The sequence below is a fragment of the Budorcas taxicolor genome, chromosome 7 (genome assembly GCF_023091745.1).
Source record: "Budorcas taxicolor isolate Tak-1 chromosome 7, Takin1.1, whole genome shotgun sequence".
Taxonomy (NCBI): domain Eukaryota; kingdom Metazoa; phylum Chordata; class Mammalia; order Artiodactyla; family Bovidae; genus Budorcas; species Budorcas taxicolor.
In genome coordinates, this window is record NC_068916.1 from 62,347,014 (window position 1) to 62,372,705 (window position 25,692).

The 25,692-nt window shown below is 45.6% G+C and overlaps 1 protein-coding gene across 1 annotated transcript in view; it reads right to left on the minus strand.

Annotated features, from left to right (window-relative positions):
- FAT2 (FAT atypical cadherin 2) overlaps window positions 1-25,692 on the minus strand; it is a 61,060-nt gene that overhangs the window by 32,102 nt on the left and 3,266 nt on the right. The window contains exons 2-11 of the mRNA XM_052642857.1: window positions 24,000-24,314; window positions 19,871-19,929; window positions 17,788-18,099; window positions 16,614-16,824; window positions 14,900-15,039; window positions 13,984-14,265; window positions 12,710-12,920; window positions 4,837-8,895; window positions 3,109-3,305; window positions 462-615 (exon numbers count right to left, since the gene is read on the minus strand). Of these exons, the coding sequence (XP_052498817.1) occupies window positions 462-615; window positions 3,109-3,305; window positions 4,837-8,895; window positions 12,710-12,920; window positions 13,984-14,265; window positions 14,900-15,039; window positions 16,614-16,824; window positions 17,788-18,099; window positions 19,871-19,929; window positions 24,000-24,314 (5,940 nt within the window). The remainder of the gene's footprint in view (window positions 1-461; window positions 616-3,108; window positions 3,306-4,836; window positions 8,896-12,709; window positions 12,921-13,983; window positions 14,266-14,899; window positions 15,040-16,613; window positions 16,825-17,787; window positions 18,100-19,870; window positions 19,930-23,999; window positions 24,315-25,692) is intronic.

Genomic DNA, 25,692 nt, shown 5'->3' on the forward strand with positions numbered 1-25,692 from the left:
CTCCCCTTCTGTGCACCAGTTTCTGCCTTCTAGGTCCTTACCTGTGCATGTTCTTTCCCAAAACAAAGTCCTCGTATGAAATCTCTTTCTGCCTTGAATGTTCAACCTTACCACTCCCTTACCCCCTGGCTATTTCCTCAAAGAAATTTTACTTATCCCCACTTTCAAACTTAAGTTCTACTGTCAAAAACTCACCTAACATCCTGAATTTTTCTTACCTCAGCACATATCAAACCACTGACTCAATACCTTTCCCACTAGACTGTGAAGAACTCGACTTTGTCTTATCAATTTTTGTCCCTAGCATCTAGTGAATGCTTGGCACATAGTGCCAATATATGTTTGCTGAGTGGATGGATGGATAAGTGAATTCTTGTTTCTTCTCTAAGGAGCCTGGGTACTGGGCACTGGTTATTCAGTGTATCAGTTCTTGGCTTGATCCTGCAGCTCAGGAAACCTACCTGTGTGAGGATCCAGCTTAAATTCATCCGCCCCAGGGCCATGCAGAGAATATGTGATCTGAGCATTGGTGTCGGAGTCCAAGTCTGTTGCAGAAACTTTCAAAATGAAGTGTCCTGGAGGTACGTCTTCACTGACTTCGCCAGTGTAGAGAAGCTGAAATCGAAAGACAAAGAAGAGGGAGATTGTGGGAGATATGCTAAGATCCAGAGAGAGACAGTTACAGGACAAGATAGAAGCAGAGAGAGAGAGAGATGAGAGAGCAGAGATGGAAGTAGGGGAGGGGAGAGAAGCAGAGAGAGGGAGGGAGGAGAATAGAGTAAGATAGAACATGCAGGGAACATGGAGATGAAAAACAAGGAGAAAGATGATGGGAGACCTAGTCAGAAAAGCAGAGAATGAGAGAGAATTTCCACCATCTGAAAGCTCACACTCAGGGCTAGAAGTGAAAGTGAAAAGTCGCTCAGTCGTGTCTGACTCTTTGCGACCCCATGGACTGTAGCCCACCAGGCTCCTCTGTCCATGGGATTCTCCAGGCAAGAATACTGGAGGATCTCCAGGGGATCTTCTCTAGTGGATCTTCGCAACCCAGGAATTGAACCCAGGTCTCCCGCATTGCAGACATGTTCTTGACCATCTGAGCCACCAGGACCTGCCACAACTTCTTACTCCATAAGGGCCACATTTCAAAGAGTGTGGCCCAGGGGAGAGGCTGGAGCTCCCTGAGAACCCAGTGTTTTTCCAGCTGCTGGTGCTGGACACAGTTTCCAAGCAAACCTGTTCCCCCATTGCCGACTGTGGATTAGCACGGACCCCCATATATGCTCTGGGTGGAGGTTTTGTGCTTGGCACGCTGTGTGGAGATGCCACCCCCCACCCCCACCCCAGACTCTTTCCCCTGGCTCTGGTTGTGCTCTTGATCACCTCTGAGAAGGCTAAGGTGAGCTTGCCCCCAGACTCCCTCAGCATGAGGAGGATACAGGCTGGTTAGAAGGATGCTGAGGCAAAAGAGAAAGAAGATATGGCCACTGTTCTCCCCAAAAGGTTGCCCTTCTGAGACCATCCAAAAGGTGTTCATCTTGGATCCTGCAGAGAGACATTTTCCATGCATTCCACTTGATAATCCAGGTTCTCTTCTTCTACTATGCTTCTATGAGATTGGAGCATAGAAAACAGAGCAAGGAAAGGTGATAGGATATATGATTTGTGTGTATTCCAAGGTATGTGTCCATATATATGTATACAAATAAAGTATGAAGAACTGAAGTATACACATATGCACATGCTTATATGTTTGTGTGAGTTGCTGCTGCTGCTGAGTCACTTCAGTCGTGTCCGACTCTGTGTGACCCCATAGACAGCAGCCCACCAGGCTCCCCTGTCCCAGGGACTCTCCAGGCAAGAACACTGGAGTGGGTTAGAGATGTACATTTACCTGTATGAATGGGTATGTTATGGATAAATGTTATTTGGTGGCTCAGATGGTAAAGCGTCTGCCTATAATGCAGGTAGACCCAGGTTCAATACCTGGGTCAGGAAGATCCCCTGGAGAAGGAAATGGCAACCCACTCCAATTCTCTTGCCTAGAAAATTCCATGGACGGAGGAGCCTGGTAGGCTACAGTCCATGGGGTTGCAAAGAGCTGGACACGACTGAGCAACTTCATGCATGCCTGCATGCTTATGTGTATCTTTGTGTGTATGTATATATGTATTTGCATATTTATAGAGTTATAATCTTTCAACTACATGTATGTGTGTGAGTACCTGCATATAAGTGTGCACTTATATGTATATATACTGAAGAACTGGATTTTTTATACACTTGAATTATGCTAACTTGATGTCATAAAAATTTAATATTAATAGTTTATTTGGAAACCTTGAAGTAATGCAACCCCCCCAAATTAAAAATTATTTATTGTGTTTTAAAAAATATGTTTAAAAGCAAAGCTACATGACAATGGTTGTTGATTTATGTCCTCTAAGAATGCAATTTCTCTCCTGATGTATGTGTGTGTGCACACACACACACACACACCACTCAATATTTTCCTTGGGAAATTTAGTGTTTAATTATATTAGGTCCTTAGGAAAGTCTCCCTTATCAAAAATGTAGCTGCCCTGTCTGTATGTTTGTGTATACATGTATCCTGGAGGAGGGTTTCTGATGGTCTGTATAATGCATGCAGATGTAGGGATATGCACATAAAGACATGGTGAGTGGTGCAGGGTGTCTCTGGGGGAAAGTCTCTTTGGATATATTTGATAACAATGAGCCATGCTAACAAGTTGAGTGATAGAGTGACTTTTCCATTGAGCATAGCAGACTGCTTGGAGAATGAAGTTACTTCTGGATATGTTTTGCAGGAAAAAAGGATCTTTTTAGAGAGTGTGGGGAAGGGAGTGGGGAGAGCTATGGACCATGAATCCTAAAGAGCTTGGTGACATCCTTTTGGGAAGGGCAAGGAATTACCTGAAACGGTCCCTGCCCCAGGCACTAGTCTGAGGCCGGCCGGGGAGAAGCAAGGGCAGGTTTGGTCAGTGATGGCTCGCCTCAGAGATGGTACTCTGAGTCCTTCTCCTTCCTCTTACCCTTTGCTCCAGCTTCCTTATCTTCACTCCTCCCCTACCCTCAGCTGGCTCTCACCTGTGAGCACTGTGGGCTGTTATCATTGATGTCCAGGACAAAGATCTCCACGGGGACTGAAGCCTGGAACTTGCCATCAGAAGCTGTGATTCGGAGCAAGTACTTGGCTGTGTGCTCACGGTCCAGGGTCTTCCTCGAGAAAATTCTCCACTCATCTCCAACTTGGCTGATGCCAAACTGGCCCAGGGGGTCTCCCTCTAGAAATATGGGACAGAGTTTCCTGAAGCCAAGCCATAGGAACAAACCAGGCTTTGTACTATAGGTGACTGCCCACCTGACACTTTTTTTTTAGGATTGCAGGGAAAGGCAAAAATTTCCTCCTTTAACTAGGGACCTACATTTCTTCAATGAGTCAGTTATTTGGTGTTATGAAACCTCTTTCAACTTCAGAGGTCTCCTGTTAAACGGAATTATCACTGCAAGAAACACTGCTCCAAAGTATGTGGCTAAGGGGCACATTTCTTCTTTTGTGTGCATTGGAAGACATTCGGAGAAGTTAAAGGGAAGCAGATAGCAATTCTAGACAAGAACCTTCTAGTATCCAGTATCTGTTCAATAGTGGAGGGCTGGAAGGTGATCAATAACATTCAACTCTCTGAGGTTTTATTTTACAACTGAGTACACAGGCTAACCGGAGGTTCAGATGGCTCATTAGGTTTGCTTCTGAGTCATCTTTTCTTGACATCCATCATTGAGAGGGGAGATGGATTTTCGAGATTCTAAGATTCTGGAGCTCCAAGATTCAGCTATTCCCAGAGTTGATGATACAGTGACATTTATTATGTTATTATTCAGAGAGTTTAAGATTTTTGTGTTTTTAAAAGTCTGATATTATAAGATGATAAGATTCTATTTCACTAAGACTCCATGTTTCAAACAACTTTTATCCAGGCTTTGTCTCCAGGAGTCTATAATTCTTGGTTGGAATGCCATGCTTGTTAACTCTCCGCCAGACAGCTGTGAGAGCAGAACAAACTATGACTATGGGAATGGGATGACAGGGCAGCTGGGACACAGGGAAAGGGACACTGAGAAGTAAAGAAACTCTCTGGCCACCAGATGGCTGGTTTCACCCCTGGACAGAGATTGGAGTCATTTAGGTTTGCAGTGGTTATCTACTGGGGAAAGCAGTTTGTAGGGTCTGGTTTTAATCCCAGTCCTGATGCAAGCTTGGAGTGTGACCTTGATTGAGTTTATCCTCCTGTCTGGGCTTTGGTTCTCCCATGTGTGTGTGAAAGAAGAGGATTGGGTTGGAATCATATCCAACCCACTTAACACTCAGGTCCTATGACTGACTAGGAAGCATTTTCTACTATCCACAACTTGCCCTTGGCAGAGTACTACTCTGCAAGGATAATCACCTCACAGAATTTCTATAGACCACACAACTGTTGATCCCCTCTCCATCTTCCAGAAGCTAACTGAGAACAGTTACAGTATCTCCCTTCTATTCTATCTACTCCAGCTAAGGTAATAAGAGATCCTCGTTACAAAGTACTTTCTAATTTATAGGAGCTTTTTCAAGTTAGATCCGGTCAGCATCCCTTGAGATGAATTAAAACAGCCATGCCAAGTCTATAACTGGAGCAGTTGAGGTCCTGGAAAGTTAAGTGATTTGCTCAAGATCACACTGTTAAGTGGCAGAGCAAGGACTTAAACCCATGTCTTAAGAAACGTCTTACTGGAATTTTTTTTCAGTGCATCCCACTCTAAGATAGGTATCCTTACCTGTGATATAGCAGGTGACCTGTCTGTTCTGCTCAGAGATATCAGCATCCAAGGTTTTAAGAGTGGCCACAGGTTCACCAGGCTCACTGTTCTCAACCACAGATCCTCTATAGTCTTCTGAAGCAAATCGGGGGGCATTGTCATTTTCATCTGTAATGGAGACTTCAACCAGGACCTGAGAAGATAGCTGGATGGTCTGGCCATGGTCATAGGCCACTACATAAAAGTGGTAGATCTGGTTGGTCTCACAGTCAAGTTCCTGGAGTGTGGTGATCCAGCCAGTTTCACTGTCAATGGCAAAGAGTTCATGGATATTGCTACCAGGGTCCACTGGCAACCTGTAGCTCACCTGGCCATCATCCCCAGTGTCCTGATCATTGGCAGTCACTTGAATGACTGAGGTCCCCACTGGCATATTCTCAGTGAGAACAGCCTTATATGGATCAGCCTCGAATATAGGCCTATTGTCATTGACATCCTTCACTTGGATGTTGACAGAGACCAGGGAACCCAAGTAAGTGTCATTATGGGGGCAATGAGCCATCAAGTCAATCTGGTACCATTTGGTGGACTCATAATCCATGGCCTTCCTCACCTTTAGAACCCCTGTGTTTTGGTCCAAGGAGAAGATGCCATCCTTGTTGCTCTCTGGTGTGGTGCCCTGCACCAGACTATAGATGACTGGATCCTGAGCTGCCACTGCTTTAACAGAGCCAATTTCAGACCCCTCTGGAAGGTCTTCTGATGCAGAAAAGGTATATAGAGGTTCAGAAAATTGGGGCAAAGATACTTCATTAGGAACCACCTGAAGTCGTAACAGCATGAGAGAGTTCCAGTGAGGAGGGCCCCCATCCTGAGCTTTAATTTTTAAGTCAAAGGCCCGATTTTCCAATCCCACCAGGCTCTCTTTCACCTTGACAACACCAGTAATTGGGTTGACTTCAATGACCTCTTCTTCCAAGTCCTCCACTGAGTCCACTGAGTAGGTGACGTCTGCATTCCGGCCTTCGTCTGCATCATAGGCCAGCACCTGGATGACTGGGGAGTCCTTACTGACATTGGACTGAATGGATACAGTGTACTCAGATGCTTTGAACTGTGGAGGGTTATCATTTTCATCCGTGAGGATGATCTTCACAGTGCAGAAGGCCACGCGTCCTCCTCCGTCCTGAGCCATGACCTTAATGGCAATGACCCTTTCTGTGGAATTTTCCCGGTCTAGTTTCTGCAGTGTGGTGATCTGGCCACTCGGGTTTATGGAGAACTTCTCACCTGCTAGTTTATTGATGATGGTGTAATCTACGGTGCCATAGGGACCACTGTCTTTGTCTATGGCTAACAACTCAATCACCTTGGTCCCCACTTTTGCATTCTCAGCCAATTCTGCCTCATAAATATGCTGCTGGAACTCTGGGCTGTACTTGTTGGCATTTGTAGTGTTGATATACACCGGTACAGTTGCTCGGAAGACCCCATCAGAAGCACCTACCCTCAAATTGTAAGAGGAGTCCAAATGCTTTTTGCAAAGGTTGTACATAGAAATTATTCCCGATGAGCTGTTAATGGAGAAGTGCCTGTCCTGATTGCCGGAAAGAATCAGGTACTCCAGGCGGGAGGTGTCCCTGCTGTCAGGGTCAAGAGCTTGCACTTTGAGAACCAGGTGTCCGCAGGTTGCCAGCTCACTGACATTGGCTTCGTACTGAGGTTGCCTGAACTCTGGGGGGTTGTCATTGATGTCAGACACATTGACAACCACAAGGGTTTCACCAGTGAGTGGGGGATCTCCTCTATCCATGGCCCTGACTTTCACATGAAAATGTTGTTGGGCTTCGTAGTCCAGCTCTTGAACTGTGGACATTTCCCCTGTGCTCCCATTGATCTGGAAGAATTTGGAAACATCTGAGCCATCCTCTACAATCTGGTAAGAGACATCACGGTTCTGCCCTGAATCCCGGTCAGAAGCCAATAGTTGGATCACGGGAGTCTGAGCAGGCAAACCTTCTGAGATTGAAGTGGTGTAGACCAACTGAGAGAAGGTGGGAGGATTATCATTCACATCCTCCACCAGGACTTCCACGGTGGCCTCAGAAAATGACCCCAGAGCGGTGTCTGTGGCTCTGACTGTGAACACGTGTTTGGTCTTAGACTCATAGTCCAAAGGGCCCGTCACGGTTAGGACACCAGTCTTAAAGTCAGTGGTGAACAGCATCAAGGGCTCTTCCTCTACAATGTTGTAGATGAGCCGGAGTCCCTCTGGACTCCGGGCCTGGGTGTGGAGAATAGGGGTATAGAGTGTGATATTTTCAGGCACTCTGACTTTGTAGTAAGGCGTCTGAAACAGTGGGTTGGATTTATTTCTCACAATGACAAGTACCTCTTCCTCAGCCTGGAGGGATGGAGTTCCTCCATCTTGAGCAATGACTTTGAGGCGATACTTATTCAGAGCCTGATAATCAAAGGGTTTCCTTAATGATATGTCCCCAAGATAGGGGTCAATTCGAAAATATGTGTAATCTTCTGCAAATGCATAGGTGACAGCACCATTCACCCCCAAGTCCTGGTCAGTGGCAGACACCTGAAAGAGGACATCTCCTGGTTCTGTGCCGTCTTGGATGATTGTGTGGTAGGGCAGATGTTTAAATTCGGGGCTATTGTCATTGACATCCTCAACAGAGACTCGGACCAGAGCCTGAGCCACCCTCTGAGGTGTCCGATTGTCCCTCAGTTCCACTGCCACCTCATGAGTGTCCTGCTGTTCTCTGTCAAACCCCACACCTCTCGTCTGCAACACACCTGCTGATTGGATCATGTGAAACATATCTGTGCCATTCAAAAGGAAGTAGGACAAGGTGTCGTTCAAATGATTGCCTTGGGCACCAAGAATCACCAATGCCTTTCTCTCCAGTAAATTCTCCTTCACTGTTGCCCTGTAGACATCCCGGTCAAACTGTAAGGTTGTGTTAGGAGCTTGTGTCCAAGAAATCTTTACTAGTGCAGTATCTTGATACAGGCCATCAGAAGCTCTGACAATAAGCTCCCGAGAGAGTCCCAGGAGAGTAGGATCCAACACAGATATGCGACCAGTAATGGGATGCATGGCAATAGCTTCGTCAGCATTGCCAGTTTTGATGCTATAACTGACTTCTGAGTCATCGTCACTGGCCTGCACCGTAAGGAGCGCCATACCCCGGTGGACTGGCTTCGTTATTGCTACTTCATATATCTGGTCCAAGAACCTGGGAGGACAGTCATTAACATTCCTGACGTTGATTATGACCTGGGCAGCCCTGGGTGCAAATAAGATGGGGCTTCCTTGGTCATGGACATAGATGTTGAATCGGAAAGAGGGCATGCTTTCATAATCCATCTCTAATACGGTGGTTAGAGTTCCCATGCTGGGATCAATTTTTAAAAACTTCAGAGTCTCTGGTTCCAAAATTTTATAGACCAACAAGGAATTTGCTTCTTTGTCACTGTCAGAGGCTCGGATCACGAGGGGGTTGTTGTTTTCATCCATGATCATGCTATTCAGTGGAGCTGCTTCACTAATTTGGCCCACAAAAGTCAATTTTGAGAACACAGGAGCATTGTCATTTTCGTCAATGATGTAAACAAGAACCATGATATCAGTAAATGCACCCGCCATATTGCTGCCTCGGATTTTCAGCTGGTAAGATGAAATTTTCTCATGATCCAGTTTCTTCTGAGTAGAAATGAGTCCAGAATATGAGTTCATGGAGAATACGCCATTCTTGTTTCCCTCTCTTAACTCATAGGTAACTTCTGAGAAGCTTGTAGCTGAGATGAGGAGGATTGGGGAACCCACAGGGATTGATTCAGGGATCTCTACAAAGTACTCAGAGTTTGAAAAGACGGGGGCACTGCTGTCTGAGGGGTGGACGTGAATGATCACTGTAGCCAGGTCATGCCCTTGTGGGGAGCCTTGATCTTCTGCCTTCACTGTTAGAGTATACCGGGCATGATTTGCCTGATCAAGTTTCTGCGCTAGAGTGATGATGCCTAGCAGGGCGTTGATGTTGAAGAAACCTTCGCTGTTCCCTAAAACAAAAGACAAGAGAAATTGAAGTTTACCACATCCTCAAGAGGTACCAACTAGGCTTTCTAGATCAGTATAAGACAATCACGCAAAGGCTGGGCAGGGCAAAACCCACGTCCTGTGCCACCATGGATTTAGTTATGCTGCAAGATGTAGGGTAGGTCTGTCTTTATGAACTCTCTTAATTGGTGCACCTAGTAGGTGCTCTATAAATGGAAGGTTTTGGGGTCATAACTTAAAGCTACAAACCAATGCCATAGTAGGGTTTTGGAGGAAAGAAAGGAGATTTAAACTTTGTAGGAAAAGCATACTCCTCTCTGTATTTCAGTGGTGACTTTTATAGGACAAGCTTCAGTTACATTATATAGAATTTTAAACCATTCTTTATATAACTTTGAATAGCTTTGGTTACACACTCAATAGTTGAAAATTGTCAATAGGGAATCATAAACTGTCTAAACTGACACAGACTGGGAAAACTGCCTTGTCTGTTCCCGTATAGTCTACTTTGTCAGGGTTGGGAGTGAGTGGCAGGGGTTGAGTGGGGAGGGACTGGGTAGCACTTGAGGCTCTTGGCCAAATGCCCTTTCCACCACACCTGGATTTCCTAAAGGTTAGGCATTCTCAAACCACCTTTGCAGGTTTTTTTTTTTTTTTAAAATATTCAGCCACTACCTATACAACAGTATAGTATACAATTTATACCATTATTTAATGGATACTTTCCTTTAAATTGATTTCTTTTTTAAATTTAAAGTATTTTTAATAGGCAACTTTATATATTGGTTCTTTAAAAAGCAGCACAGTATTGCTTATTGTAAAACAGAGGTTACCATAAAAACCAGTCAATGGAAAATATTTTCTTAAAATTCTGGATAAAATCTATTGCTTGCTAAGAGGGTCTGGCCCAAGACCTATAGTCTTTCTGCAGCAAGTATTAGAAAATTAAAGAGATCCTAGTACCAAAAGGAATCTTCCTTGACTAATCAGGAAGCCCAAATGAGAATAAAAAATAGACTCCTTTCTCCATGTCTGATTATTATTTTTATTGTCCTTTTAAAATTTGATATTTATTTGGATAAATACATAATACCATTTCAAAATAAAGTTGAGGGAAGTTGTGATTATGCAACATTACATAGTTCACAAAAGGTAATGTTGAAAACTAATCATGTTTTCCTAAAAAAAAGTTCTCAAAGTTATCACAGTTTTAGAGTCTGAACTTACTTGGGCTGCAACTATTCTTTTTTTTTTTTTCTCTTACGTTTTTTTATACTATGGTAATAAACAGATAACATGAGGTCTACATTCTTGAATTTTTAGAGGTTAGAGTGCAGTGCTGTTAACTATAAGCACAATGCTGTACAGAGATCACCAGAACTTATTCAGCTTGTATAACTGGTGCTTCTTTTCAGTTTTATTAAGATATAATTGACATATGATATGGCATTAAAGGTGTATAACATAATTTGATCTATGTTTGAGTATATATTGCAAAATGCCTACCACAATGTTTAGTTAACATCCATCACCTGATATAGTTTTTCAAATACATTTTTCTTCCCTGTGATGAGACCATTACCTATTTAATACCATGACTAACACCTGAACAATTCTGCTCACCACCCAGGAGTACAAGTCCTTCACTCAGGGGAGTACTACTTATTATTATGCTTATTTCATTTATTATTTCAATGGCAAAGTAAATAGCCAGGCTTCACCACAAAACCTTCCATCTGATTCTCCCACTAAGCGAAGTCACTCTGCAGCTGTCTATTGAAGTGATTTCCCAACTTGCCTTTGTTATACAAATCCCGAGGTTGATCAAAGAATGTGGTTTTAATGAGTAACCAGAAATTTAAAAGTAGTTCCCTTAAAAGTAGCCAAGTAAGCATAATCATAATTTCTTATTTTACTGCTGAGAGAAAAAAAAAATAGGGAATAAAATTGTAGATTCATTTTGATCTTAGAACTACAGAAAGATGCACAGAAAAAGATAAGAGAGAAATACATGAAATTATTTTCTCTGGGTTATGAAAGCCATGGCTGAGTGTTATTTTTATTATTTTTTTGACCATACTCCTGCATGCTGCTGCTGCTGCTGCTGCTGCTAAGTCGCTTCAGTCGTGTCTGACTCTGTGCGACCCCATAGATGGCCTCCCACCAGGCTCCCCCGTCCCTGGGATTCTCCAGGCAAGAACACTGGAGTGGGTTGCCATTTCCTTCTCCAATGCATGAAGGTGAAAAGAGAAAGTGAAGTCGCTCAGTCATGTCTGACTCTTAGCGACCCCATAGACTGCAGCCTGCCAGGTTCCTCCGTCCATGGGATTTTCCAGGCAAGAGTACTGGAGTGGGGTGCCATTGCCTTCTCCATGCAGGATCTTAAATTTGAACCTGTGCCCCTTGCAATGGAAGTCAGTGCAGAGTCTTAACCACTGGACCACTAGGGAAGTCCTCTGAGTGTTATTTTCTTCTTCATAGATTCTTGTTTTTTTCAGGTTTTAAAGAATAACCATGTGTTACTTCTTCAAACAGAAGATTATTTTAAAACTAACTCAATGTGTAAAATAAAATTAGTAGCAGGGGGAATACCTTGGTGCTCCAGTGGTTTAGACTCCAAGCTTCCTCTGTAGGGCACCTGGGTTTGATCCCTGGGTAAGATCCCATATGTGTGAGGCATAGATTTTAAAAATGTATTAGATTTATTAAAAAAAATTAGTACAACATCAGTGGGACTGTCAGTGAGAAAAAAGAGATGATTATACTTCATAAGTCACAAAAATAAGCCATTAATGGGTTATTATTTGCCTTATTATTCTTCAGGGATGACAGACTTCTGCTGTATGACAAGGTATAACAACTGTCTCTACAAAAAAGGAAAATGTGAAACATTCTGAGTTCTTGAAAGTATATAAGACACTGACAAGCAGTAAATGAACATCATTATGCTCCATGAAGGCAAAGAGCAAGTCATGCTCACCTTTGATCATCCATAGCATCTTGCTCTATAGATACTAATTCATATTAAAGATACAATAATTATTAAGTATCAATTATGAATGACCAAACATTACAAATTATGATTAATAATTAGTTGGGTACTGGATATTATCATTTTTGTCATATTAACTACTACTTATAATTAACACTTAGTAATAACCCCTGGCACTTGTATAATATTTTACAATTTACAAAGTGTTAACATACATTTTCTCTGTGAGTCTTCACAAAGAGTTTCTGGCACAGATAATATTCCCATTTTTCAGATTAAAAAAATAATAGGTATGAAATCATGATGTGGCCTTAGAAGAAAATACTCCTGAAACTATGCCATGTATTTTATCAAGTATTTATAGGTCCCTTTTATTGTACATGCACAAAGATACTATCTTTTAAAATGTTGCTTGGGGGACTTCCCTGACAGTCCAGTGGTTAAGACTCTGTGCTCACAGTTTAGTGGCTGGGGAACTTGGCTGGGGAACTAAGATCCTGCATGCCACATGGTGTGGCCAGTATATATATACATATTGCGAGGACTTCATAAGCATCCTGTACACGTATGGTCATTGGTGGAGATATATATCCTCAATGTAAATTCTCCCTTAACTTGAGTAATCCTTTGTTACCATTCTCACCATCTTTGAAAGCACATTAATTTAGGTCATTATAGTTCCAGGGAATGCTCTAGAATGATAATTTGCCAAAGTTTAGCAAGTAATTGACACTTGAATAACTTGCAAATCCATGCTCCTGGTGCTTTTCCTTATTTCCAAAGCCCCTCTCCTCATATCCTGCACTCAGGGTCAGACCTCTCACCTTTGAGGAAGGAGTAGCGGACCTCAGCATTGGCTCCCCGGTCACCATCCATGGCTCGGACCTGGAGCAGCTCTGCTCCGGGGACTGTGGTGTCAGAAACACGTGTCTCATAGTGGAGCTGGGTGAAGCGGGGACGGTGGAGGTTTCTGTCCTCCACGTGAATGGACACCCACACAAAGTTCCTCTTGATGGGCATCTCCTGGTCGCGAACCTATGGGCCCAAGGGTGTGATGGGATGAGCAGCAAGCAGAATGGGGGAGGCAGCATTAGATAAAGGTCAATGAAATAGAATGCCAGTGAAAAATACACCCAGTCATAACTCTCTGTATTCCTTTAAGCTTTGCTCTGTGACATTCTTTTCTCTTTTTAAATAAATGTATCAATTCATGATTATTAGACTGAGCTATTTTCATGGATAATTCCACTTTAGGAGAAAGGCAGAAATAAGCAGAGGAGCAGTATTTTCCAAATTTGTTCTTGGAGAATATTAGTTCTTCAAGATGTTAGTGTATTATTCAGGAAAAATTCTATAGTCAGGTAAATTTAGGGAGCACTGAACTAAGCCAAGTTGATGTTTTCTTTGCTGCAGGGCTTCTCAGAGCCTTTAATATATATTTAAGTGTCCAGAGGATGATAAAGTAGCATGTAAGAACCTTGAGCCTTGAGTTGGAAAGGCCGGACTGTGATTCTGGTTCCATCTAAAAAACTGTATGATGGTGAGCAAGTCTCTTCCTCTGTGAGCCTCAGGTGTAAGATAAGAGAAATAGGTAGGACCAGGACTGGGACTCGAGTGAGACACATGAGGGATGAAGGGCATAAATTCAGGAGGCTCTCACTCTCAGGGTTATGAAAGTGCAGGCACATGACCCTTGGAGGAAGCCCTCCTTCTTTTAGGTCCTTTCATATCTGTTTGCTCTGGGTAGGATGGTCTCTGGGCCCCTCCCAGGTCTGATGCTATATGAGTTCATGCGATCACACAGTCATGGAGCAAGGAGGGAATTGTTGGGGGTATTTGGAGTGAGCCCAGGAATAGCCAAAGTTGCAGGAACTTCTTTGGCAGCCATCCCATCTCTTTCCTCACTCTCAGGCATCCGTTATGGAAGATGCCTCTGGCAGGCAGTGAAATGTCACAACTCATCTCATGGATTATCACTATAAACATCAGTACACCTGGCTCAGTAGGGGAAAGGGAACCCTCAGCATGCCTCCAAGCATGTACACCCCCACACATCCGCATACAAGCACATCCTTACCCAAGTCTTTGGTTAACTCACCATGACTGTCAGTGTGTGCTGGGAAGGCCCCGAGCCCAGGTCCAATTTCCCCACAGTTACCAGGACACCACTACTGGGGTCCAGCTGGAAGAGACTGGCGCTTCCTGGGTCTTGGCTGCCGTGTATGGTGTAGATGAGGCCCTTGCCCTTGTCTTGGTCTGTGGCCTGGACTCGGAGGAGCTCCACGCCAGGCATTGTGTCCTGAGGAACTCTGACCTCATAATGAGCCTCCAAAAACTGGGGCCGATGGTGGTTAACATTGGCAATCATGGCAATGTAGACCTAGGGAGGCGGGTGAGAGAGAAGACAGGCTGTAAGCTCCAGGGGGCCGGGGACCTTCTCCGTCTGCTTCTCCACCGTAACAACGAGGCCTGGCATACAGCAGTCCCTTGATGAAATTTTGTCGAATAAATGACCATATTTCAGAATCACAAGACTTTAAGATGGTGGTTTTCAAAATTAAAATTCTTCTTTAAGGGCCTTTTCTTCAGATGAAATTTTTGGGGTGAAATTCCAGTATATGAAGCAAATAAAATGGGCTGAAACCAGAATAGAAATCCAGAGCCCCACTTCCCATCATTCCTTACACCTATGAAAGCCCTTAGGTGCTCTATCTTTAATTGAAAACTGCTCATTTAGATAAAATTGCTTATTATACAGAGATCCACAGTGGGAACAAGAATTCTCCCAAGATCACAGACGTAGAGAGAGTGATCAGATAAGACTGGAATGCAGAACCCTGATTCCAGATTCAGTCTTCTTTGAGGTGCACACATGCACAGAGAGCCTTCTGCGTCCTCATCCCTACCAAGGAGGCCCCAGTGTGTGTTGGTGACATAGTGGTGAGCACAGCTACTTCCAACCAAGGAAACCTCCTATCTCTTCTCAACTCAGGGCTCCCAGTGAGGCTTCTCACCTGGGTGGCAATGGTTTGGGAGCCGTCGGTCACCTCCACCGTCAAGTTATAGCTCGACCTCCTCCTTGTATCAAGAGGCCTGGCAATGACGATGCTGCCCGTCGTCTTCTCAATGTCAAAGTCCATGTCCTTGTCCCCACCTGGGAGGGGGGTGGGGGAAAGCATGCACGGCCTCAGTGATGTAGGCAGTGATAGCACAAGTATTAACACTGTGGGATTTGGCAGATCTAGAGGAGCTGGTAGCCGATCCTGTCGGGTTATCGTCAAATTATTATCAAGATCCAAGTGATGATTCAGGAAAAGGTAAACTTATAAGGACTGGGGAGTCCCAGAGGAAGACCAAAATTTGCCCTACCATGTATTCTGTTACTAGACTTAAAACATGCAGGAGTGATGGAGCTCTGTGTCATGGCTTACAGGTAGTTTGCATGGTCTAGAGAAGCCTAGACATGGGAAAAAAATGGAAATAACTCTGTTTGGCAAGAGGGAATTATTTATTAATAAACTATGAGAATCCAAAATATAGAAGTAGCATGCAGCTGTTTAAATGTCTACTAGTAGAAATCTGTTTAGTGACACAGAAATATGTTCAGGATATATTTTAAAAGGTTATAAAACAATATTTTCCTGTAACCCTAAGTGTGTGGGTGTGTAAAGAAGAATGACTAGAGGGAAACATCAAAATGAAAACAGTGGCTTAACTTCTATTTAGTGGGAGTTTATCCTCCCACTGATTAGGTGATTTTTATTCTCTTCTCTGTACTTATTTGTATTTTCCAAATGTTCTATAGAGTGCATGTGTTAATTCTGTACAAAAGAAAAAATGTCAAATGCTTATAAAGAACAGTGAATTAGCAATGGAAGTAAACCTAGGAGATTAAAAAGCTTGAGATAGGTTTGTTATCCAACCTCTGAAGCAGGTGGGAGTCTCTGTGATAGGACTTCAGGTGGTACTGAAGCTCTTAGATTAGAGATTCTTGACCTGGAGTCCCTGGCTGGGTTTCAGAGAATCTATAACTACCCCCCGCCCTAAATTTGTTCACAAATTTGTGTCTGCATGTGTGCAAGCACATGCACACAGGTCACAAGTATTCTTCTAAAGAGAGAGCCTAAACATTCATCAGATTCCCAAAGGGATCTGTGAACCACTCCCAACCCCGATATTTTCTGACAAAATGTTGATTTAGAAACAGAAAGAAATTTCAGAGGAGGCTGTGAGAGCTTGGACCCAAGTGTCTCCTACCACGACAGTGCACCCTTTCTCTGATCTTGAGGATGGAACCTGGGACCAGAATGTTAAGCAGAGCCCCAGGGTACAGCTGGCCTCGAGTTCGTGGTCAGTGAAGTCAGCTCTGCAATGATGTTCATAGTGAGGCAGAAGAGGAAGCATAAAACTTGTCTTTTCTCCGCTGGGTCTCTCTGGCCACTCTCTGGACCCGGGTCTTAGGTCTCCCAGGAACTTGGGATAACAGGCCCCATCCATTTCTGGCTGGGGTTACCAGTGAGTTCCTGAGCTCATAGATGGTATGAAGGAAAGCTTGGAAGAAGCAGTGTCCTGATAACCCACTGCCCCAGAGAAACAGGGAAGAGGCAATCACCACTCACAGCCAAGACAGAGGATGCCAGGGAACATGACCTTGAGAGGGCTCAGAAGGATTGTGCCCTGAGGACTAGGGCTCAGGATGGAAGGGACTGGCCCTCCTGGGGCCCTTACCTGAGATACTGAACCAGAAGAGACCAGGTCGGCCCTCAACACTGATGACCCCCACCATGTGATTCACGGGGTCTGTCTCCATGACCGTAAAGCTGTAGTGGGATTCATCAAAGGCCAGTGGGATGGAGGAGGGCCGGGGCTTGGGGATCCACTCGATGTGTAGCCGGACGCTAGCCGAGAGCGGTGGCTGCCCACCGTCTGTTGCCTTGACCTGAAAAGAGGCCAGAATTCAAGTTGAGGCTTTGTCTGTAGGGTTGGAGCCAAGAAACAAGAAGACCCAGGTGGCCAGGCCCAGAGACAGAGTGCCCTGTGATGGACTGAGCTGGTCTTTCATCCGCTAGATCATCCATTCGGCACAGTTAGGAGCTTACAGTAAATAGGCACCAAGTCAGCTGCAGCGAGCACAGTAGTGAACAGAACATAGAACTATGCTCCAGAACCTTATGGGTAGTGAAAGATGAATCAAAGCCACCATTAACTGAAGGCTTTGGTGCTCATTCCTAAGACTTTCCATGCATGGGCTCTTTACCCTTCCCAACAACAATCCACATAATAAACTAGAATTTATTGAGCTCTCCCTATCATTAGGCCCTGCTCTAAGAGCAATATGTGCAATATCTAATTCAGTCCTCATGATTGCCTAGAGAGGAACCATCATCAGCTGTTTTTTGCAGGAGGAACCCGAGGCTCTGCGTTGTGAATTCTTCTGCCAGGGTTGTCTGCCTAGCCAGCAGTGAGGCTGGGATTTAGACTACCAACATGACAGCCCAGGCCCAAGCCACTTAACTATGTTAGCTTCCTACAAGGAAAATGTTCTCATCCCCATTTTACAGATGCTAGAACAAAGGCTCCCAGGTGTAATGACTTGTCTATGACCACACAGGTGTAAAATGTCAGTGCTAAGATTGGAACCCAGGTTTATCTTGATTTCAATGCCTCTGCCCCTCTCAACAAAAGTCTTTAAGAAGAGAGTGCATTTCCCAGGCAAGGACCTTATTGCCTTCAAAGAGAAAGGCCCAGAATTTGGATCTTTTGGCTTCTTTTTGGGAGAAAGCCACGGAGGGGAGGACTTCCCCCATCACGCCTGAAGGCTGTCTCCCCGGTCTTGTATCCTCAGAGAAGATCCATCCCTGAGCAGGTGTGCACCCCGTCCCCACCCCCACCTGCCCCTCACCGTGAGAATGTTATACTCTCCAGCTGTGAAGGTGCTGCTTGCTGACACCACGCCTGTGACCGGGTCGATACTGAAGCCTGCCTCATCACTCTCCTCGATACTGTAGGTCACCCTGCCATTGAGACCCTCATCCAGGTCTGAAGCCACCAGCCTGTACACAGGCCCAGAGATCCCTGGGATCAGCCTCTCTGGAAGGCGGACATTGAAGAGCTTGTGGGAGAAGACAGGGGGGTTGTCATTGACATCCACGATGCGTACCACCACCCTGGAGGTGGACCGGAGGGAGGGCTCCCCGTTGTCCAGCACAGTCACCTGGGGAGAGGATCCAGCGTGAGTTGACAGGTGCAAGGCCATGACAATGTATTGCCACCCACCGCAGCTCGTCCTCTGCCCCTGCTTTCAAAAGCCTGGAAATACCAATCCGTCTGTTCTTTGGTGTATGCTCGTGATTTTAATTATCGTAACCTCATCTTCTTGGAACCCAGCTCTCTGGCAACCTCGCCCACAGAAAAGCCAGCAAGAACAGAGAAAGAAACTGGAAAGAACTGGAAGAAGACAAAGCCACAGAGGCTGTAACAAAAGCTGGGGCTCTTTACTCGGGAGGCCCATGGGCCATTTCTCCGAGACTTTTGACATTCTGTTTGCTCATAATTCTCATGAGCTTTGTTCTTGCTTTCCTTAAGCTAAGGGAGATTAGAGAAAAACAAACGAGGAGGCATTTATGGAGGCGTGGGCAGTACCTTTGGAGTCAGGCATGTGGCCCAGTGTATGAGATGAGATCTGGAGACAGAATAAAGGCACGAAAACCATTTCAGGACCAGGCACTGGTCCATGTGCCAGCAAATTATCACATCCATCAGTATAGACAGGACATTTCCACTCAGAATGCTTCTCAATTTTAAAAAGATTTTGCTATTTAAGGACAAATGCCTCTACTGAACTATGGAGAATGCCTCAGCGCCTAGAAGGCCATTGCTACTGCTACTGCTAAGTCACCTCAGTCGTGTCCGACTCTATGCGACCCCAGAGACAGCAGCCCACCAGGCTCCCCCGTCCCTGGGATTCTCCAGGCAAGAACACTGGAGTGGGTTGCCATTTCCTTCTCCAATGCATGAAAGTGAAAAGTGAAAGTGAAGTCACTCAGTCGTGTCCGACTCTTAGCGACCCCATGGACTACAGCCTACCAGGCTCTGCCCATGGGATTTTCCAGGCAAGAGGACTAGAGTGGGGTGCCATTGCCTTCTCCAGAAGGCCATTGAGCTGCTGCTTACTAGTGATGCCTATTTTATGCAAAGGGAATGTCCAGAGCCTGGGATCGTAGAAGGCAACACTGATTTCAGTTCTGCTGAGGAATATGTGTCCCTCCTAGCTGATGCCTTTAAGACTAGCGGAGATGCCTGTTCATCAGTTGTGGATAACACAGGACAGGGTTGACTAGAGTACTTCTGATTTAAGCCCCTCTGGGTCAAGACTGATGCCTCTCATTGGAATGGTCACCAGGGATGCTTATTTTAGAGACATCCTAGAAAGAGCACGACTGCCTAGGTGGCTGAGTAGTAGAGAATACGACTGCAGTGCAGGAGATGCATGTTTGCTTCTTGGTGGAGAAGATCCCCTGGAGAGTGGCAACTCACTCTGGTATTCTTGCCTGGAAAATCCTAGGGACAGAGGAGCCTGGTGGGCTAAAGTCCATGAGGTCACAAAGAGACCCAGTTGAGTGTCTGAGAACACATGCACAGAAAAAGCATGGGCCTAGAGGACAAAGGTCTGGGTTTTCATCCTGGCTCTGCTACTGACCTAGTGTTTGACCTTGGGTGACTCTCGAGCATGGGGATGGGCCAGAAAGTATACTGGACAAAGACATAACCCATGCGTACTGCTCCGTTTTCCTGCACTCCCTGCAGGCATTACTAATTGATCAGTGCTTCCTGCTCAGCTTAAGTAGCAACTTCTCCCTGAGTCAGAACCCTCCTCAGCTACTGCCTGGAGACGTGCATTTGGCCCCAAGGCCTGGCTTGGCTCCAGCCTGGCCTCCTGCAGGAGGTTTTCAAATGTAGTGAAGGGGTTCAGCAGCATCACTCACCTCCAGGATGTGTTCATCCTTGTTTTCTCGGTCCAGCTGCCGGGCAGTGGCTAGGAGACCTGGAGGAGAGATGGTTGGGGGGAGAATGGAGCAAAGGGCTCCCAGGGCCATTTTACTGGGATAAATTCAATGCCTACATTCAAAGCCTAGATCAGAATCCTTTTGGTCTTGGGAGAGCACGAACATAAAGAGGAAATGGAAACCTGGAGAGAGAGGAGGGGAGGAGAGGGAGGAAGAGGACAGCAGAGGCCCCACCTACTTCCTGCTTCCACCAGAGGAGGGTGCTGAGCCCAGGATACTGTTGAGTGAAAAGGCAGCTCATCAGGAGTTAATAATGGGGGTCACAGTCACTGCCTCTAGTTCCCGAGAAATCACAAAGGGGTGACGTTTTACTCCTTTGTTCTAATTCTCTTGCTCACCTGGCACCTAGAATGGGCTCTTCCCATGCCTAGCTGGCACAGATGAGCCAGAGGAGGGCTGCCCTGGGCTCCTCCCAGCACTTCTGTAGATTCCCGAAGATGAACTTAGTCATCTGTAATTCTGGTTTTCATTTTCTAGGCACTGTGGCTATCAATTGAGGCCATAATGGTGAAAAGGAGCCAGTTCTCTGCCTGCATCAGACAAGTCAAGGTCAAGATTGTTGGGAGACCAGAGGGGCACCCGAGCCCATAGACTTGAGAGGTCCTAGCTGGGTAGGCGGTACCCTTTTCAATGATGGCAGAGCTATTGGTAGGGGGTTGTGGGTGTTCTAAAAGCTTTCTGTAAGTTTCTTGATCTTGTTTAGGCAATTAAATGATAGAGTAATGGAATGCAGTGGGGGGGGGGGGGGGGTTGGTGGCCTCCTGAGGGGAAAGGGGGATCTGGTGTTGGGGTGGGGTCTCCAGTGCAGATGTGAGGAGTGACCTCTGTTGGGGGCGTGTCTTTGCCTTTGTGTCATTCTGGCTCTTTCTTCCCTCACTGAAGGCAGCCATGGGAGAGGTCCTAGGAGGTTGTTGGAAAGCCCCACAACCAGGAAGGAAGATGTTCCTCTGGGACAGAGTGAATATTGTTTCAGGTCGCCCCACCCAGCTTGTCCCCAAGCCGAGGAACCTGCTGGGGAAGGCCCGGCATCCGGGAGACCCCCAGGAAGAGTGCGGGATGAGAGGGCTTGGTGGAGAGCCTTCCTTCCAGCTCCATCCTGCCCTCCTCCTGCTCCTGCTTCAGCCCCTCTCCCCTGTCTCTGTTGATTTCTGTCCATCCCCCACCTCTCTTGCCTTCCCAGGGATTCCTCTCTCCCTCCCCTCTCTGTGTGTCTGGGAAACTCAGTCACTGTTCTTCTAACTCTAGCTTTTCTTTTCTCTCTTTGCTTTCTCTCACCACCGCCTCCCCTGCTGCCTTCTCCCCCACCTTCTCAGGGCCGGTGTCTCTGGAATTGCTGCTGGACCCCCTGGACCGTTGCCCCTGTGCTCCTCCCCCTCTCTGAGGTTGGTATGAAGTCCTAGATGGGAGTAAGGCCGTTAGCAGAGAAAACTGGGGAAATCTGAATGAAATCTGTAATTTCCTGAATTCCCTTGCACCAGTATTAATTCTTAGTGTTGACACATACACTGTGTTAATATTAGGGGAAGCTGAGTGACCGGTGTATGAGAACTCTCTTTGCAGCTCTCCTGTAAGACTATGATTATTTCACCATTAAAGAAGAAGAAAAAAGTTTTTTAAAAAAGAAAGAGAAAATGGACCTACTTGCTCTGTCTTCAGCAAGTCTTGGGTCTTCTCCTCCTGGCTGCTGCTTCCGTAACCATTTTTACCCCCGTGCCCGCCCAGCCTGCTGCCTGTCAGAATCTTCCCTGCCTGCTGTCCCATGAAGCCATTGCTGGTCCACTACACTGAGCAGCTTCCTCTCCCCTCGAAAGTCACAGCCTCGCATCTACTCATCTTTTACAATGTTGTACTCTTAACACCGGTTCTACGGCTCTTTTTGTATCCAAATCTTTATACTCCTCATGGATTGGGTTCCTCAAGGCCTGAAACTGTGTCTTTTTCTTCTTCCCCCCTCCATAGCACTTAACTTAAATGCCTTATAAGGACAGACACCTTCAAACATTTGCGGAATAAATGAATCTCGGGTTTAACCAATGATGTGGATGCTGGCAGAGATTCATTCATTCATTTCCTCATTATTTGTTGAGGTTCCATTCTGTGCCAGGCCTTGATATTATAGTTTTCAAAAAACAGTCAAAGTTCCTTTTCTGGAAAGCTTGTTGAAGTCTAGTGAAGTATGTGGATAATTGATGGAATAATCACACAGATGACTATAATGTTCTATGCGATAGCGTGTTTTTTAAAAGTAGATGCTGCTGGGAGGTGTATTATAGTGTCAAAACAAAAACAAAAACAAAAACTTCTTTAAGAAAAGAACAGCTGAGCTAAGATCTGAAAGAAAAGCAGGAGCTACCTTGAAAAAGGAGAGGAGACCCCTGGCAGAAGGAAAAGCTTGTGCAAAGGCCTTGTGCCAGGAGAGGGCGTGCGTGGACTGAGGCAGGCCACATGGTTGGAATCAGAGAGTGATGGAGTGAGAGAGGCAAGCTCATGGGCTTGGCTTTATCTTAAGGGCATAGGGAAACCAGCCAAGGGATCCAGGTATGGAAGTAGGACAACCTAAGGGATAAGAAAGGTAGGTGGGGGTGGGGGGGAGGGGTCATTGCTGGATTTATTATTTTATTTTTAAATGTTCATGCTGATAAGAATTTCTGAAGGAAGGAAGAATTTCTGACTGAAGGAAGACTAAGCATCTCTGCCCTCTGGGGCATTTTGCCAGACCTGGTGTCAGGGAACTGTTGACAGTAAACACAGCAGGGATTTGGGAGAGGTAGAGAACCTATTACCTTAGGTGAGAGATGTCTTCCCTTCCCAAAAGGGAGGGGCTGAGTGGGCCCAGGCAGAGAGCCAGCTTGGGAAAAGCATCCTCCTTCCAGAAAGACTAATCCATGCCCCGAGGTCAAAGGTGCCAAACAGATGTCACAGGGCACTTACGTGTCCCACCCGCTGTCTGCCTCAGGACCCCCAGGTCCTTGCTTTTCCTGACTCCCTTTTGCCTTAAGGATCATGAAGGAAGCTGCTGCTAGCTCTCTCCCCCATGCCCCTACCTCCCCACCTGCCTTTTTCCAATCTTGCCATACTTCTGTCCTTCAAGGACAAGAGTCAGTGGTTGGAGCTGGAGAATGGGAAGTTGGGTTGGAAGGCAAGAATGTCAGCATTCTCTGCAATAGCATTGTTCATGGTCCAGAGGGACACAAGGCCTTGGAGCTGTGCCTGCAGCCATGGGAACTGGCTCTCATTCTTCTGGGAGCCAGGCAGGCAGCATAAATGCAGGAAGCAGGCGGGAGTGAGGGGAGGAGAGAGGAGAGAGGACACGCCTGCCCTACACAGGGAGCTGCTGTTGGCTCAGGTGGTTGTGGCCCTGCGGGATGTGCAATTGGCATAGCTAGATCTTCTAGTTACAGAAGTCTGGAACATTTTGTGAGCTTTGCTCATTTTTAAATGTTGGCAACAACTTGAAAATTATCGTTTAAAGCTTGTGCAGGCCAAACAGAACACTGCTGTGGACTGTATCTGGTTCACTGCTGCAAGTTGTTGACCTCTAGATTCCTCTGAACCATCCTAGATGGGCTGGGTTGAGGAGAGATCTTTGTGAGATTGTTGACTCCTCTGAAGTGGATCTCTATCACCACCACGCCATGGGCAGGCTTGAGATCAGTTTGAAGCTAGAGTTAAGAGACTCAGCCTGTGGCTTGTGATTCTGGGGAATGGTCATGTTGGGAACACTGGCAGGGTTGAAATAGTCCCAACTTGACAACATGGAAAACCTGCTTGGCTTCCCTAGGCCCCAAGGAAAGAAAACGGACATATTCTTATTCTTCCATAGAGATGGACTTTGATGAAGTGCAGTTCTCAAACACAGCACACATCAAAATCCTCTGCATGCCTTATTAAAATACAGATTTCTGATTCAGTAGGTCTAAGGTGGAGCCTGAGAACTTGACCTACTAGCAGGTTCATATGCGACACTCATGATGCCAATCTTCAGATCACAACTTTTAGAAGCACTGCTGTAGAGAATCCTATTCACCCAGGTTTCTGAGGTCCTTACCTGTGAGAGGATGAAGGACAAAGAATCCCATATGGTTCCCGCTGGTGATATTGAAGGTCAGTTTCCCTTTGGAGCTGGAGTCAGGGTCCCAGGCATCCAACTGAAGCACAGAGGTGTGCAGCGGCGCATCCTCCCGGACGGAGGGGTAGAACACAGGTCTGGACATTTGGGGTGGGTTGTCATTGACATCCAAAACCTCAATGTAGACTTCAGTTACAGACGAGAGGGGGATGGAACCCCTGTCTACTGCCAGTACCGTCAGCCAGTAACAGGATGCAAATTCTCGGTCCAGGGGTGCCAGAGTCTGAATCATTCCTGGGGAGAGGTGATCACCAAACCCAAAGTATTTCAGAGCTCAAAGGAGCTCTAGAGATCACTTTACCTAACAGTCCTGAAACCATACCATGGAAAGGATATTAACAAGTGTTTCAGGAGAAAAGGGAACTGTGGCCTATATGGCGTGGGAGCTGCTGAGTTAAACACAGGGGAGCTTGTATCCTTATTGAAGAACCTCTCAGAGCCTTTCTCTGCTAAGACAGATCCATAACTGGGGCATATGGGCACATGCAGGATTTCCAGAAGGCCATAGTATTTGATCTGCTTTCTCCTGACTACTTCAACCCAAGTCCAATTTATTTATTTCACACTCTCTAGGTGGGATTTCCATACTTTGTTCCTTACAGTGGTTCCTTCAAGCTTCAAGTCCTTATAGATACTAATTCAAGGGTGAGGGGTTTGATGAATAAATTGCTGTTCCCCTCTCCATCGTCTTCACGATTTTAGAGACTTAGCTTCACTCATTAGTTCACTCATTCTACAAATTACTTATTGTAGGCCAACACTTTTCTAGAGGTCAAGGGTCCAAGAGTGAGCAAAAGAGCCTGGTGCTCTAAGCTCTCATGGGGCATACTGAACTCTGAAGACCTAGGTGAGAGGGCAGCATCTCAGAGCTGAAGCAACCTTCCTCCTTTGACAGATGGGGAAACTGAGGCCCATAGAAAGAACATGACTTGACCAAGATCATGCAGCAAGTAAGCAGAAGAGCTGAGTCTAGAATTGACTCTCAATCTAATTCTCTTTCATCACCCTCCCCTTTACCCTGGAGAGAAATCATCCATCAGCTTGTAAACTTCACAAGGTGAATAACCTACTTTTATTCACCTGGGATCTTCTCTAAGTTACCTACCTCAGGGCCTCACAAGTAGAAGGTGCCCAGTGTTTGCTGAATTGCACTTGTTTTCTATGGAGCTTCAAAGGAATAAATACATTGCTGCCACCTTTTTGGAGGACAACTTGGAAAGATATATTAACATTGAAAACGTGTGTTATCCTTTGACCCAAGAACTGCATTTTAAAGAGGTTTTCCTATAGAGACTCATGCATACATGAGTAAAAGCATATGAACAAATGCAGCCATTAAAAAAGAGTGAGGAAATTCCCAGGTGGTCCCGTGGTCAGGGCTCTGTAGTTTCACTGCCAAGCACACGAGTTTAATCCCTAGTCAGGGGACTAAGATCCAAAAAATCATGTGGCGTGGCCAAAATAATTTAAAAAATAAAAAATGAAAATAAAATAAGAGGGACAGGAAGGAGTGGCCCTATTTATTGCTCCTTTTAGCTTACAGCCTGACTTCTCTCGAAAGAGCCCCTGATTTTCCTTAGCCCCATCCTCTCCCAGCACCTGGCCCTCCCGT